The sequence below is a fragment of the Hyla sarda genome, chromosome 1 (assembly GCF_029499605.1).
Source record: "Hyla sarda isolate aHylSar1 chromosome 1, aHylSar1.hap1, whole genome shotgun sequence".
Taxonomy (NCBI): domain Eukaryota; kingdom Metazoa; phylum Chordata; class Amphibia; order Anura; family Hylidae; genus Hyla; species Hyla sarda.
In genome coordinates, this window is record NC_079189.1 from 569,675,286 (window position 1) to 569,690,393 (window position 15,108).

The 15,108-nt window shown below is 45.5% G+C and overlaps 1 protein-coding gene across 3 annotated transcripts in view; it reads right to left on the reverse strand.

Moving 5' to 3' along the window:
* The window catches only part of ST8SIA5 (ST8 alpha-N-acetyl-neuraminide alpha-2,8-sialyltransferase 5), a 146,892-nt gene that overhangs the window by 40,099 nt on the left and 91,685 nt on the right, over nt 1-15,108 (reverse strand). The window contains exon 4 of one of the 3 annotated variants that reach the window (XM_056543304.1): nt 14,070-14,143. The exons of the other annotated variants lie outside the window; for them this stretch is intronic. Within the exon in view, the coding sequence (XP_056399279.1) occupies nt 14,070-14,077 (8 nt within the window). The 5' untranslated portion in view covers nt 14,078-14,143. The remainder of the gene's footprint in view (nt 1-14,069; nt 14,144-15,108) is intronic. 3 annotated transcript variants of the gene reach the window in all.

Here is a 15,108-nt window from a genome sequence, read left to right on the forward strand (position 1 = left end):
GGCACTGCCCATCATCTGCCCAATACCATCCCTACAGTGATCATGGTGGGGTCAGCATCATGTCTGGAGGAAACCAGGCACTGCCCATCACCTGCCCAATACCATCCCTACAGTGATCATGGTGGGGGCAGCATCATGTCTGGAGGAAACCAGGCACTGCCCATCACCTGCCCAATACCATCACTACAGTGAAGCATGGTGGGGGCAGCATCATGTCTGGAGGAAACCAGGCACTGCCCATCACCTGCCCAATACCATCCCTACAGTGATCATGGTGGGGGCAGCATCATGTCTGGAGGAAACCAGGCACTGCCCATCACCTGCCCAATACCATCACTACAGTGATCATGGTGGGGGCAGCATCATGACTGGAGGAAACCAGGTACTGCCCATCACCTGCCCAATACCATCCCTACAGTGATTATGGTGCGGGCAGCATCATGTCTGGAGGAAACCAGGCACTGCCCATCAGCTTCTTAACCCCTTAAGGACCGGGGTTTTTTCCGTTTTTGCATTTTCGTTTTTTGCTCCTTGCCTTTAAAAGATCATAACTCTTTCAATTTTGCACCTAAAAATCCATATGATGGTTTATTTTTTGCGCCACCAATTCTACTTTGTAATGACGTCAGTCATTTTGCCCAAAAATCTACAGTGAAACGGAAAAAAAAATCATTGTGCAACAACTTTTGTAACTTTTGGGGGCTTCCATTTCTACGTAGTACATTTTTCGGTAAAAATGACACCTTATCTTTATTCTGTAGGTCCATACGGTTAAAATGATACCCTACTTATATAGGTTTGATTTTGTCGTACTTCTGGAAAAAATCATAACTACATGCAGGAAAATTAATACGTTTAAAATTGTCATCTTCTGACCCCTATAACTTTTTTATTTTTCCGTGTATGGGGCGGTAGGAGGGCTCATTTTTTGCGCCGTGATCTGACGTTTTTAACGGTATCATCATTTGCATTGATAGGACTTATTGATCGCTTTTTATTCATTTTTAAATGATATAAAAAGTGACCAAAAATGCACTATTTTGGACTTTGGAATTTTTTTGCGCGCACGCCATTGACCAAGCGGTTTAATTAATGATATATTTTTATAATTCGGACATTTCCGCACGCGGTGATACCATATATGTTTATTTTTATTTTTATTTACACTGTGTTTTTTTTTATGGGAAAAGGTGGGTGATTCAAACTTTTAATAGGGGAGGGGTTAAATGATATTCATTAACTTTTTTTTTTCACTTTTTTTTTGCAGTGTTATAGCTCCCATAGGGACCTATAACACTGCACACACTGATCTTTATCATTGATCACTGGTTTCTCATAGGAAACCAGTGATCAACGATTCTGCCGCATGACTGCTCATGCCTGGATCTCAGGCACTGAGCAGTCATTCGGCGATCGGACAGTGAGGAGGCAGGTAGGGGCCTTCCCGCTGTCCTGTAAGCTGTTCGAGATGCCGCGATTTCGCCGCGGCTATCCCGAACAGCCCACTGAGTTAACCAGCAGCTTTCACTTTCGCTTTTAGCCGAACGGCTCAGCTCTGAGCGCGCGGCTAAAGGGTTAATAGCGCGCGGCGCCGCGATCGGAGCAAACCAGGTCTGGAGGAAACCAGGTACTGCCCATCACCTGCCCAATACCATCCCAACAGTGATTATGGTGCAGGCAACATCATGTCCGGAGGAAACCAGGCACTGCCCATCACCTGCCCAATACCATCCCTACAGTGATCATGGTGGGGGCAGCATCATGTCTGGAGGAAACCAGGTACTGCTCATCACCTGCCCAATACCATCCCTACAGTGATCATGGTGGGGGCAGCATCATGTATGGAGGAAACCAGGTACTGCCCATCACCTGCCCAATACCATCCCTACAGTGATCATGGTGGGGGCAGCATCATGTCTGGAGGAAACCAGGTACTGCCCATCACCTGCCCAATACCATTCCTACAGTGATCATGGTGGGGGCAGCAACATGTCTGGAGGAAACCAGGCACTGCCCATAACCTGCCCAATACCATCCCTACAGTGAAGGATGGTGGGGGCAGCATCGTGTCTGGAGGAAACCAGGCACTGCCCATCACCTGCCTAATACCATCCCTACAGTGATCATGGTGGGGGCAGCATCATGTCTGAAGGAAACCAGGTACTGCCCATCACCTGCCCAATACCATCCCTACAGTGAAGAATGGTGGGGGCAGCATCATGTCCAGAGGAAACCAGGCACTGCCCATCACCTTCCCAATACCATCCCTACAGTAAAGTATTGTGGGGGCAGCATCATGTTAGGAGGAAATTAGGTACTGCTCATCACCTGCCCAATACCATCCCTACAGTGAAGCATGGTGGGGTCAGCATCATGTCTGGAGGAAACCAGGCACTGCCCATCACCTGCCCAAAAAACAAGACGGTGCTAGGACCGTTCGGAAATGCCCCATCTCAATAGATCGCAATGCATTTCAGAGTGGATCCCGCAGAGAGAATTAACATGTTCATTCTTTTGGCAGAGTCTGGGGTCTGAATTTTCCACTATGAAAATTCTGTAGTGTGCATGGTGCAGGAGAATCCCATTGAGAACAAAGGGAGGCTGCTGCACCGTATTTTCCAAGCGGAATACCACTCAGGAAATACATAGTGTGAATGTGCCCTAACGCGTTAATTCCTTTAGGGTACAATCACACGTACAAGATCTGTTGCATATTTTGTTCAGCTGATTTTGCTACGCATTAACTTAAATAATTAGCAAAATCAGCTGCACAAAATATGCAGCAGATCTTGTACGTGTGAACAGTCTTACGTGTGTAGTCTTACAGTGAGCTAGCAGTTGTGCAACACCACATACAACTTGTAGACCAGTCTGGCAAAAGTCCCTCTTCTCCCTGCACCTATTCCTTTGCTTATCTCCCCTACTCTTGGCATATTCATGAAGCAGAAAGCACAGGATGAACAGAGCCACATGTTGTTTCCTCATAGGGAAATCTCATAAATCATTTGAAGTCAAGCGAAATGTAATGTAATCCTTAACAAAGACTTTGACCTTTCATTATCATACATGATAGCAAGCTCTTCAGGGCAGGCTTAGGTTGCCATACATATAATCCCCAGGTTCTGTAGAACATGAAAGCACCAACATGTCAGGTTGTCACATAGGGAATGCAGATCTGTACAAGACCCGTTGCCCTTGGTTGTGCCCGGGGTACAGTCACACGGGGTTAACCAGCTTTGGTGCAGAAGAGTAGAAGGAATAGAGGGATTATGTAAGGCTGGCATTCAGCTTTCAGCTGTGCTCTCTCCAACAGAGCGTACGCCAAGGCAGATACGAAAACCTGCGGCATTCCTGCCAGATGATCTCGCCATGGATTGGATGTCTGCTTAATGACCTCTGATCAATGCCCCCATAACTGCACTCTCCGGGAGGAACATCACAAAGCCCCTGTCTCTTCAGCTCCACTTGCTTTGAGACACTTTGCTCTTATAACATTATACATAGTGACAATACATTCTACATCTGGACGTCTGTAATAGCATCCTACACAAAATACAGCACAAAAACTAAGCTAGCCCTAGTATAATATACCAACAACTAGATGTTACAATTTCCATATTAAAGAAGCACGTCATTTTGGGGGCTTTTCTTTGCCCATATTATCCACATTCACACTCACTAGTCGTACAGTGCCATCTGTTTTATTCCAACACAGCTGCACCTATGAGGTTCATTACTGTAACTGAGTCATGTGATCACCAACCTGACAGAAAATCACAAAATAGAAAAGGACAGAGCAGCACAAGACCTTGGATAGTTTGTTACAGGCACAGTGGTACAGTTTATGGGCAAAGGACACAGTTCATTTGGGGACACACTGGCACAGTTTATGGGGACGAAGTTTATGAAGGAGGCAGTGGCATCATCAATCTTCTGAGGGGGCACAGTGTCACATTTATTCCCTTGTGAGCACAGCATGTGACAGTATTGTGTTCAGGGGCACAGCATGTGGCACTATTCTATGCAGTGTCCACATCACATGATGACATTGTATTCGGGGGGGGGCAATGAATGTGGCAGATTTTATTCAGGGGCATAGCATGTGGCGGTATTGTATTCAGGGACACAATGTGTGGCAGTATTACATTTAGGGGCACAGCATCTAGCAGGGCACAGTATGCCATTATTCTATTGATGGGGCTGTGCTCTGGTTGGTTGAAGAGCTGTTTGGGTAAAGAGGCGTTTGAAAGCAGGAGTTGGTCACTGTAATTGTTACTTTCCTTACACTGTAGGGACTTCAAACTCACAAGGTTAAAGGGGAATTTAATTGTTATATTTAATGTACTGTTTTTGGCTGTTTATCTGTGTCTATCTTCCCTGAGAGTGTGGAAGCTGATGAACAGACTGCTTGGAGAATTGGAAAAGACTTGCTTGATGGCGCATGGCATGGACTCAGGTGTGAACAAACACCTAAGGAACACAGGTGGACTTTTGTTACTTTTTCCTTTGTTCTGCATTTAAGACTGTTTGCTGTTTGCCAAGTGTGAATAAAACACTGAACTTTCTGTTCTGAAGTCCTGTTTCCATGCTTCTATACTGCAACCACACCTGTCTGCAAGAGCGAGTCATCACATTTGGTGGCAACGCAGTGAGGTCAGCGATTGAGTTGCAGCACGCGGTTGCTAAGAACCAAGCCTGCAATAAACCGTCTGAGTTGTTGCTAGGGGCAACGATCCTGCCAAAAAGTGACTGACAGTACAGTGGGAGTGTTTTCTTTAGAGAGTCAAGGCAAAGCAGTGTTCCAGTGACCGCAGTGTTGCCAAAATGGAGGCTGCTATAAAAGCGCTCATGGAGGCCAACTTGCAACAGCAGGAGACCAATATGCTCCAGCAGGAGTCCAACAAGCTCCAGCAGGAGGCCAACCAGCTGCTGTTACAGCATATAATGGTGCTACAAGCTGCAGCGACAACCTGGATGTTGAGACCTATCTGGCAGTCTGCAAGAAGGTGGCCACAAGGGAGAGGTTGGCCCAAGACCAGTGGGTTGAGGGGATCGCTCCATTCCTGACGTCGGTGTCCCAACAGGCGTACTTTGACTTGCTGCTGACTATGACATCGTCAAGGGTGAGATCCTAGCAAGACTGGGGTAAATCTGTGGGTCTGGGCCCAGCGGGTGCGACAGTGGGAATATAAGCTGGCTGAGCCCACCAGGCCACAATATTACAACCTATTGTAACGCCTGCAAAAATGGCTACAGCCTGAGGTATTAAGTCCCATTGCCATGCTGGAACAGGGTACACCAGCCCGGGCGAAGAAGCCAGAGCAAGTGGACCATGTAAAATGGTTGAAACATTGGAAAGATAGGGAGACCAGTGTGGATGATAGCCCCGGCCAGGTTTGTTAGGGGTGGAGGTTCCCGTCCCTCAGTCTGGTGCAAGGGAATCTGTTGCCACAGTGAAAATTGCTGACATCCATTCCTCTGCAAAGACTCAGGAGGCCAGGGAGTTCATCAGTAGGAACACCGATGTGTTCTCAGACCTTCCTGGGCGTATTTCTGTCATTCGCCAAGACATTGTCAATGAACCTTAGGTAAAAATTCAGTTGAAACCATACTGGGTACCTGAGTCGCGGAGACAAGCCATCTCGGAAGAAGTACAGCAGATGTAAAAATGGATGTCATCGAGGAGTCAAAGAGTGAGTGGGCCAGTCCGATAGTCTTAATACCCAAGCCAGACGGTACGTTGCAGTTCTGTAACTATTTCCACAAACTTAATGAGGTTTCCAAGTTTGATGCATATGCCATGCCCCGAGTTGATGAGCTTATAGAAAGGCTAGGACAGGCTCAGTATTTTTCTGTTTTGGACCTAACAAAAAGGTGCTGCCAGATACCCTTGACGGAGGCTGCCAAAGAGAAAACAGCCTTTGTCCCACCAGAAGGTTTATTTCAGTACAAGGTGTTACCATTTTGTTTACATGGCACTCCAGCTACATTTCAAAGGCTAATGGATATTGTACTACGGCCACATCTTCGGTATGCCTCAGCTTATCTGGACGATATCATCATCCACAGTACAGACTGGGAAAGTCACCTTCCAAAAGTACAGGCAGTGGTAGACTCCCTTGGGAAGGCCGGGTTAACTGCTAACCCCAAAAAATGTGCCATAGGGTTGTAAGAGACCAAATACCTGGGGTATGTAATTGGGCGTGGAGTTGTCAAATCCCAGATAAACAAAATAGAGACCTTCTGGAATTGGCCCCGACCTGTCACTACCCAACAGGTGAAGTCGTTTCTAGGAATGGTGGGTTACTATATGAGGTTCATCCCCCATTAACAGACCTCCTAGAGGGACACAAGTCCGTAATGGTGTGTTGGAACAAACAGGCAGAGCAGGCGTTTTCCGCTTTGAAGTCGGCCCTATGTGGGTCTCCGGTGTTGATGATACCTGACTTCAAAAGGGAATTTGTGGTACAGACCGATGCCTCTAGCAACTGTATGCTACAGAGAAAATTATTTTCTTTTTGAAATTTGTCTTGTCCACAGTGCTCTCTGCTGATACCTGATGCCCGTATCAGGAACTGTCCAGAGTAGCATAGGTTTGCTATGGGGATTTGCACCTACTCTGAACAGTTCCTGATAGGGGCATCAGGTGTCAGCAGAGAGCACTGTGGTCAGTCAGAAAATAAACAAAAAAAAAAAAGAATTTTCTCTGTAGCATACAGCTGCTAAAAAGTGCTGGAAGGGTAAAGATTTTTTAACCCCTTCCCGCTATTGGACGTATGCATACGTCCAGACGAATTACACGTTCGCGCAAATGGACGTATGCATACGTCCAAGCGATCTTCTGCTCTGCCGCGGGCAGCGCAGGAGATCGCGGGTGGGACTCAGCTGTCAATCACAGCCGGAGTTCCACCGCAGCTGCCAGGGCCGCGATCGCGCCGGTCCCGGCAGCATTAACCCCATAGATGCCGTGATCAGTTCTGATCACGGCATCTATAGTGTTTGCAGGGGTAGCGCTCTCCCCCTGCCCATCAACGGCGGCTCCGCGATAAAATAAGGGGGATCGAGGGTGTCCGAGACACCCTCGATCCCCCTTGAAGAGATAGGAGTGAGGTGGCAGGGTTGCCACCCCTCCTATCCCTGCTATTGATCGGCCGAGACACCGACCAATAGCAGACTGGGGGCGGGGGGGTTAAAGTTCGGTTCCCCCCGCTATGCCCACCCATCGGTGTCCGGGCACAGCGGGGGGAACCGCGTAGTAGCGGCGGCGGCAGCGGCGATCACTTACCCGGCGGCGGCTGTGATCATGGCGGCGGTGGAGGTGAGTATGACGCCGCGTGTCCGGGGTCTGTTGCCTAGCAACACCTGCAGGGCGACAGTTTAGAGAGTGGTCTCTAAACTGTCGCCCTCCAGATGTTGCAAAACTACAACTCCCACCATGCCTTGACAGCTGTTTGCTGTGTTGGCATGCTGGGAGTTGTAGTTTTGCAAGATTTAGAGGGGTTCAGGCTAGAGATCACTGACAGTGGTCTCTAAACTGTAGCCCTCCAGATGTTACAAAACTACAACTCCCAGCATGCCCAGACAGCAGTTTGCTGTCTTTGCATGCTGAGATTTGTAGTTTTGCAACATCTGGAGGGCCACAGTTTAGAGACCACTGTCAGTGATCTCCATACTGAACCCCTCTAAATCTTGCAAAACTACAACTCCCAGCATTCAGGAACAGCAAATGGCTGTCTCGGCATGCTGGGAGTTGTACTTGCGTGCCTCCAGCTGTTGCATAACTACATCTCCCAGCATTCCCTTTGGCAATCAGTACATGCTGAGAGTTGTAGTTCTGCAACAGCTGGAGGCACACTGGTTGGGAAATACCGAGTTAGGTAATAGGTTCTATTACCTAACTCAGTATTTTCCAACCAGTGTGCCTCCAGCTGTTGCAAAACTACAACTCCCAGCATGCACGTTCTGTCAGTGCATGCTGTGAGTTGTAGTTTTGCCCCCCCCTCCCATGTGAATGTACAGGTTACATTCACACTGGCGGCGGATTACAGTGAGTTCCCTGCTTCAAGTTTGAGCTGCAGCAGCCGCAGCTCAAACTCCTAGCGGGAGACTCAGTGTAATCCGCCGTCAGTGTGAATGTAACCTAAAAACACTACACTACACTAACATAAAATAAAGAGTAAAACACTACATATACACACATACACTGCCCCCCCCCCCCCCCACCACCCCTTCCCCCCCAATAAAAATGAAAAACGTATCCTACAGCAGTGTTTCCAAAACGGAGCCTCCAGCTGTTGCAAAACAAAAACTCCCAGCATTTCCGGACAGCCATTGACTGTCCAAGCATGCTGGGAGTTTAGCAACAGCTGGAGGCACCCTGTTTGAGAATCACTGGTGTAGAATACCCCTATGTCCACCCTTATGCAAATCCCTAATTTAGGCCTCAAATGCACATGGCGCTCTCACTTTGGAGCCCTGTCGTATTTCAAGGCAACAGTTTAGGGCCACATATGGGGTATCGCCGTACTCGGGAGAAATTGCCTAACAAATTTTGGGGGGCTTTTTCTCCTTTTACCCCTTATGAAAAGGTAAAGTTGGGGTCTACACCAGCATGTTAGTGTAAAAAAAAAACATTTTTGTACACTAACATACTGGTGTTGCCCCATACTTTAAAATTTCACGAGCGGCAAAAGAAAAAAAGCCTCCAAAATTTGTAACGCAATTTCTCCTGAGGACGGAGATACCCCATATGTGGACGCAAAGTGTTCTGGGGACGCACAACAAGGCTCAGAAGGGAGAGTGCACCATGTAAATTTGAGGTCTAAATTGGTGATTTGCACAGGGGTGGCTGATTTTACAGCGGTTCTGACATAAGTGCAAAACAATAAATACCCACATGTGACCCCATTTTGGAAACTACACCCCTCACGGAATGTAACAAGGGGTACAGTGAGCATTTACACCCCACAGGTGTCTGACAGATCTTTGAAACAGGGGTCTGTGAAAATGAAAAATAAAATTTTTTATTTGCACAGCCCACTGTTCCAAAGATCCGTCAAATGCCAGTGGGGTGTAAATTCTCCCTGCACACCTTATTACCTTCCGTGAGGGGTGTAGTTTTAAAAATGGGATCACATGTGGGGGGGTCCACTGTTCTGGCACCACGGGGGGGCTTTGGAAATGCACATGGCCAAATTCTCTCTCCAAAAGCTCAATGATGCTCCTTCTCTTCTGAGCATTGTAGTTCGCCCCCAGTGCACTTCACGTCCACTTATTGGGTATTTCCATACTCAGAAGAGATGGGGTTACAAATTTTGGGGGGTATTTTCTGCTATTATCCCTTGTAAAAATGTAAAATTTGGGGGAAAACAAGCATTTTAGTGTAAAAAAAAAATTTTTTTTTTACATATGCAAAAGTCGTGAAACACCTGTGGGGTATTAAGATTCACTTTACCCCTTGTTACGTTCCCCAAGGGGTCTAGTTTCCAAAATGGTATGCCATGTGGGGTTTTTATTCTGTCCTGGCACCATAGGTGCTTCCTAAATGCGGCATGCCCCCAGAGCAAAATTTGCTTCCAAAAAGCCAAATGTGACTCCTTCTCTTCTGAGACCTGTAGTGCGCCAGCAGAGCACTTTTCATCCCCATATTGGGTGTTTTCTGAATCGGGAGAAATTGGGCTTCAAATTTTGGGGGGTATTTTCTGCTATTACCTTTTTAAAAAATGTAAAATTTTTGCTAAACCAAGCATTTTTGGTAAAAAGAAAAATTTTTTTTTTACATATGCAGAAGTCGTGAAACACTTGTGGGGTATTAAGGTTCACTTAACCCCTTGTTACGTTCCCCGAGGGGTCTAGTTTCCAAAATGGTATGCCATGTCATTTTTTTTGCTGTCCTGGCACCATAGGGGCTTCCTAAATGCGACATGCCCCCCGAGCAAAATTTGCTCTCAAAAAGCCAAATATGACTCCTTCTCTTCTGAGCATTGTAGTTCGCCCGTAATGCACTTCAGGTCAACTTATGGGGTACCTCCATACTCAGAAGAGATGGGGTTACACATTTTGGGGGGGTATTTTCTGCTATTAACCCTTGCAAAAATGTGAAATTTGGGGGGAAACACACATTTTAGTGAAATTTTTTTTATTTTTTTTTACATATGCAAAAGTCATGAAACACCTGTGGGGTATTAAGGCTCACTTAATTCCTTGTTACGTTCCTCAAGGGGTCTAGTTTCCAAAATGGTATGCCATGTTTTTTTTTTTTTTTGCTGTTTTGGCACCATAGGGGCTTCCTAAATGCAACAAGCCCCCAAAAAACCATTTCAGAAAAACGTACTCTCCAAAATCCCCTTGTCGCTCCTTCGCTTCTGAGCCCTCTACTGCGCCCGCCGAACAATTTACATAGACATATGAGGTATGTGCTTACTCGAGAGAAATTGGGCTACGAATTCAAGTATAAATTTTATCCTTTTACCCCTTGTAAAAATTAAAAAATTGGGTCTACAAGAACATGCAAGTGTAAAAAATGAAGATTTTGAATTTTCTCCTTCACTTTGCTGCTTTTCCTGTGAAACACCTAAAGGGTTAAAACACTTACTGAATGTTATTTTGAATACTTTGGGGGGTGCTGTTTTTGTAATGGGGTCATTTATGGGGTATTTCTAATATGAAGACCCTTCAAATCCACTTCAAACCTGAACTGGTCCATGAAAAATAGCGAGTTTGAAAATTTTGTGAAAAATTGTAAAATTGCTGCTGAACTTTGAAGCCCTCTGGTGTCTTCCAAAAGTAAAAACTTGTCAATTTTATGATGCAAACATAAAGTAGACATATTGTATATGTGAATCCAAAAAAAAAATATTTGGAATATCCATTTTCCTTACAAGCAGAGAGCTTCAAAGTTAGAAAAAATGCTAAATTTTCAATTTTTTCATCAAATTTTGGGATTTTTCACCAAGAAAGGATGCAAGTTACCACAAAAATTTACCACTATGTTAAAGTAGAATATGTCACGAAAAAACAATCTCGGAATCAGATTGATAAGTAAAAGCATTCCAGAGTTATTAATGTTTAAAGTGACAGTGGTCAGATGTGCAAAAAAGGGCTGCGTCCTAGAGGTGAAAATGGGCTGTGTCCTTAAGGGGTTAATAGAAGTCATTTACAAATCTGTTTACCTTTCTGGTACCAGTTGATAAAAAAAATAAAAAAAGTTTTCCACCGGAGTACCCCTTTAAGAACAAACATGTTCGTTTTTTGGGTGGACGTCCATTCTGCTGGTGGAATTCCACTGGACTACATTGTTAGAGATGGCACAAATCCGTGCAGTCCTACTGCCAATGGCTTTGGCGGCGCCTGCAGCAAGCGGACATTCTGCCGACTAACTGTCCACAGTGTAGAGAAGCCCTTAGGGGTCTGCTGGAGGAGGGGAAAATGGGTCTGGGGGTAGTACAGAGGGGGGGGGGGGAATTCTGACAAAGATAGGAAACAGTGTCTGGCAGTATTATTTTAGGGGGCATGATGTGTGGCAGGGTTATAATGATTATTGTTGTCATACAGAGGATGAGGATCTGCTAACAAAGTAACCAATAATGTCCGGGCATCAGACTCTGCAGAGAAGATGGAGCTGAAAGAAGACAAAGACCAAAGGAAGAAGAAAAGTAAAGACAACAGAGAAGACGTCTCCTGTGAGTCATTATACAATTGTTCCAACTCCCATCAGAGCTGTAGTCACTTGTAATTTCTGCCATGATGATGGGTACTTGACATTGTACCCCAATCTGTGGCTCTCCAACTGTTACAAAACTACAACTCCCATAATGCCTGAGGATTTGCAACAGCTGGAGAGCCACCTAAACTGAGGTGATTTTAGAGTATGCAGCCTTTTTTATTTTATGTCTACTGCGACATCCACCATAAAAAAATTTAACTTTTATTTATTTATTTTTTTTAAAGCGCTGCATAGTCTAATATGCCCGGGCCTATTTTTGCTCCCAGTCCGACCATGGAAGTATTTGTATTACAGGAATTTCAAACCTTTAAATCTACAGTTGTATCAAAACTACAGCTACCATCATGCTCTTCTGTCTGCATGACGTATAATTCGCTTCAGGGCACAGTAGCAATATAATATTTGGGGGCCCAGCATGTGGTAGTTTTATACTCAGGGGCACAGTGTGAGGCAGCATTATAATCAGGGGCACAATTTGTGGCAGTATTATACTCGGGCATGGTGTGTGGCAGTTATATATTCAGGGACACAGTATGTGGCAGTATTATTCCTGGGGCACAGTGTGTGGCAGTTATATATTCAGGGGCACAGTGTATGGCAGTATTATACCAGGGGCACAGTGTGTGGCAGTATTATACCAGGGGCACAGTGTGTGGCAGTTGGAGAACAATTATGACTTATTAAGTTCTAATTCTGTTCTACAATAGGCAGCACCTATTGCTGGCATTACACTGTGGCCGCTAGGTGTGAACCAGGTCTTAGGGTTTAGCTCGGACCTTCACTGGAAGAGCAGACCCCTACTAAAATTAGTTGAATACCCCTGCTATAGAGCATCCAGCCGCCAATTTTTGTGATAACGTGGAATCTTCTTTCGAAATGTGAAGATATTTGTAAATAATATTTTGGCTTTCTTGAAAGAGGGAGAATACGTAAGAGCCAATACTGTTTTTTGCTGAAAAGACTATTCATTGTATTTTTGCCTATTAGTATTGGACAGTAATGACGTACGGTCTTTATGTGATACTATTTTTTTTGCTCTGTCAATGATCTTGTTTGTTTAACCTCTGTCCTTTAGCTATTTATCAATCCCTGTTTTTGCTGTTGATATATGACTTCACTACTGCTGTTTCTGGGATGGCTTTAATTGTATGGATCAGGTGATTACTATTGGCTTTCAACAATGTGTTGCCAGATGACGGCTTTCTGTATGTGGCAGTCTGGATTTGGCCGTGTTCATCTACTGTGATGTTTAAATCTAGAAAATAAATCTCCCTCAGTGACATATGGAACGTGAATTTGAGATTGTATTGATTGTCATTCATGTACTGAATAAACAGTGGTACAGAAGGTACATCGTCACTCCACACAAACAATATGTCATCTATGTACCTTCCGTACCACTGTAACTGCGCTGAAAAAGGATTGTAAACATCAAAAATATATTGTCTGATTAATAAGTCTGATTGACCCCTTGTATTCGTAATGCCAGGGCGTGGTTTATCCTCAATACCACCCGAAGGTATACCGCTGGATCCTGGGATAGGCGCGGGGGGCAATAATGACTCACGACGCCAAGTTACGGACAATGGTAGCTTTACTGAGTCTAGACAGTTCAGCCAGGCCCACCGAGGTGACCAGTGACTTCCGAGACCTTAAGAGCTTGCTGGGACTTGTAGTAGATGTGGACAATTTAGTGCAGGCCAAATTGACTAGACAGATGACTGTGACTTGACTGACTTGTGACTGACAATACTGCAACTGTGGCACCAGGTACTTGTAGGTTTTTAACTTGTGGCTGCAGACTTGACTTGAGGCCCCCTATGGCTCTGGACACACACTTAGGCTCGACTTGACTGGACCTCAGCAGGAAACAAGGGGGGGGCCCAGGGGACACTAAAGGGAGGCTGTCTGACAGGGCAGCAAGTGTACAGGGGTACAACTCCAGTACTGGGCTACCACAAACTTCCCCTCTTAGACACAGACGTCCTCGACACCCAGTCCTGGAGGGCGGATGACTGACAGTGGCCACAGCGATAACAGTCCCTGTGGCATATTGGTATAATGTCCTTCACAGGTCTGATTGAGGAAAACAAAGGAGAAATGAGTCCATGTAGCATTTTACAAAAAGTGTCCATACATGCTCTTGTATTTTAGGGTAGTAAACATGTGGGGTTGACGAACCTTGTAACTGCATTAATAACACAATTTAGATACTAAAACACATAGGTTGCAGATTGGGCTGCCGGAGCTTCTCCACCCAATGACTTAGCTGCTGGGGCCCATCGGCATTAGCTCCTTCTCCCCAGAACTGAATAGGTAATTTTATACTGTACAACAAAGTTACCTGTACATACTGTAATCTGTCACTATTTGTGTTTGGCTTTTACCTTAGGGGAACCCTCTGGCCAATAGAGTACCCTGTACACATGAACAGGAAAAAATGTTAGACATATATACATACACTTGATGGACTGGGAATATATGTTTTGCTACAGTCCTAATCTAGACATGACATATTACTAGACTAAATTAGTTATTTATATAGACTGACAATATTAGACTATGTGTAGTACAACTTTATACAATACACTGTGACTTACTCCTTGTACCTAGCGGGAATGTGTCCTTGTGTAGACCTTTGGGACCTGTGCAACACCACCTCTGGAGAGTCTGGAACTCTTGCATCTTCCAGAGCTCTTGGAATTTCTGGAGCTGTGGCTGGCTCCTCCTCAGCGAACGCAGGAGCTGGTATTAATTCAGGGCTAACTGGGAACGGTGTTGCTGGCAGCTGTGCTGGAGAGACTGGTGACAGGGTTGGTACTCTAGAGACTGGCATATAGGCCGGAGCCAACGGTGACAAGACTGGGACTGGTGTGGAGACTAGAGTGGGTTTAAACAGCCAGGGGTTGATGAGAAACAGAAGATCACAGGCTGACTTGGAAAGAACATGGTGAAATCCATAGATGGGTGTATTCCTGGGACGTACTCTCTCGCTGGTCTAACAGCTGGAGGAGGTGGTACTGGGAGCACAGGTAGATCTTCTTTCAGACATAACAACTTGCGGCTCATGACCAGGCTTTTGTACATCATATACATCAGATTCCGGATAAGGCACAGCTGTTACCGTGTACGGTTCTGTCTCCCAAATAGAGTCTAACTTGTGGGCCCTTGGAAACTTCTGGAGCCACTTTATCACCCAATTGAAGTGGTTTGGCAGAGGGATGATGGTTATAGTTCTCCTGTCATCTCTGCTGGGCCCCGCCCATCTTCTTGCTGACAATTTCTTTGGCCTCTTGGATTCTTCTCTGGTGATCAGATACCCACTCCAGGGAGGCTTGTGGAGAGTTGTTGAATGGGGCTTGGAGCCCAAATGCTCGGTCTTT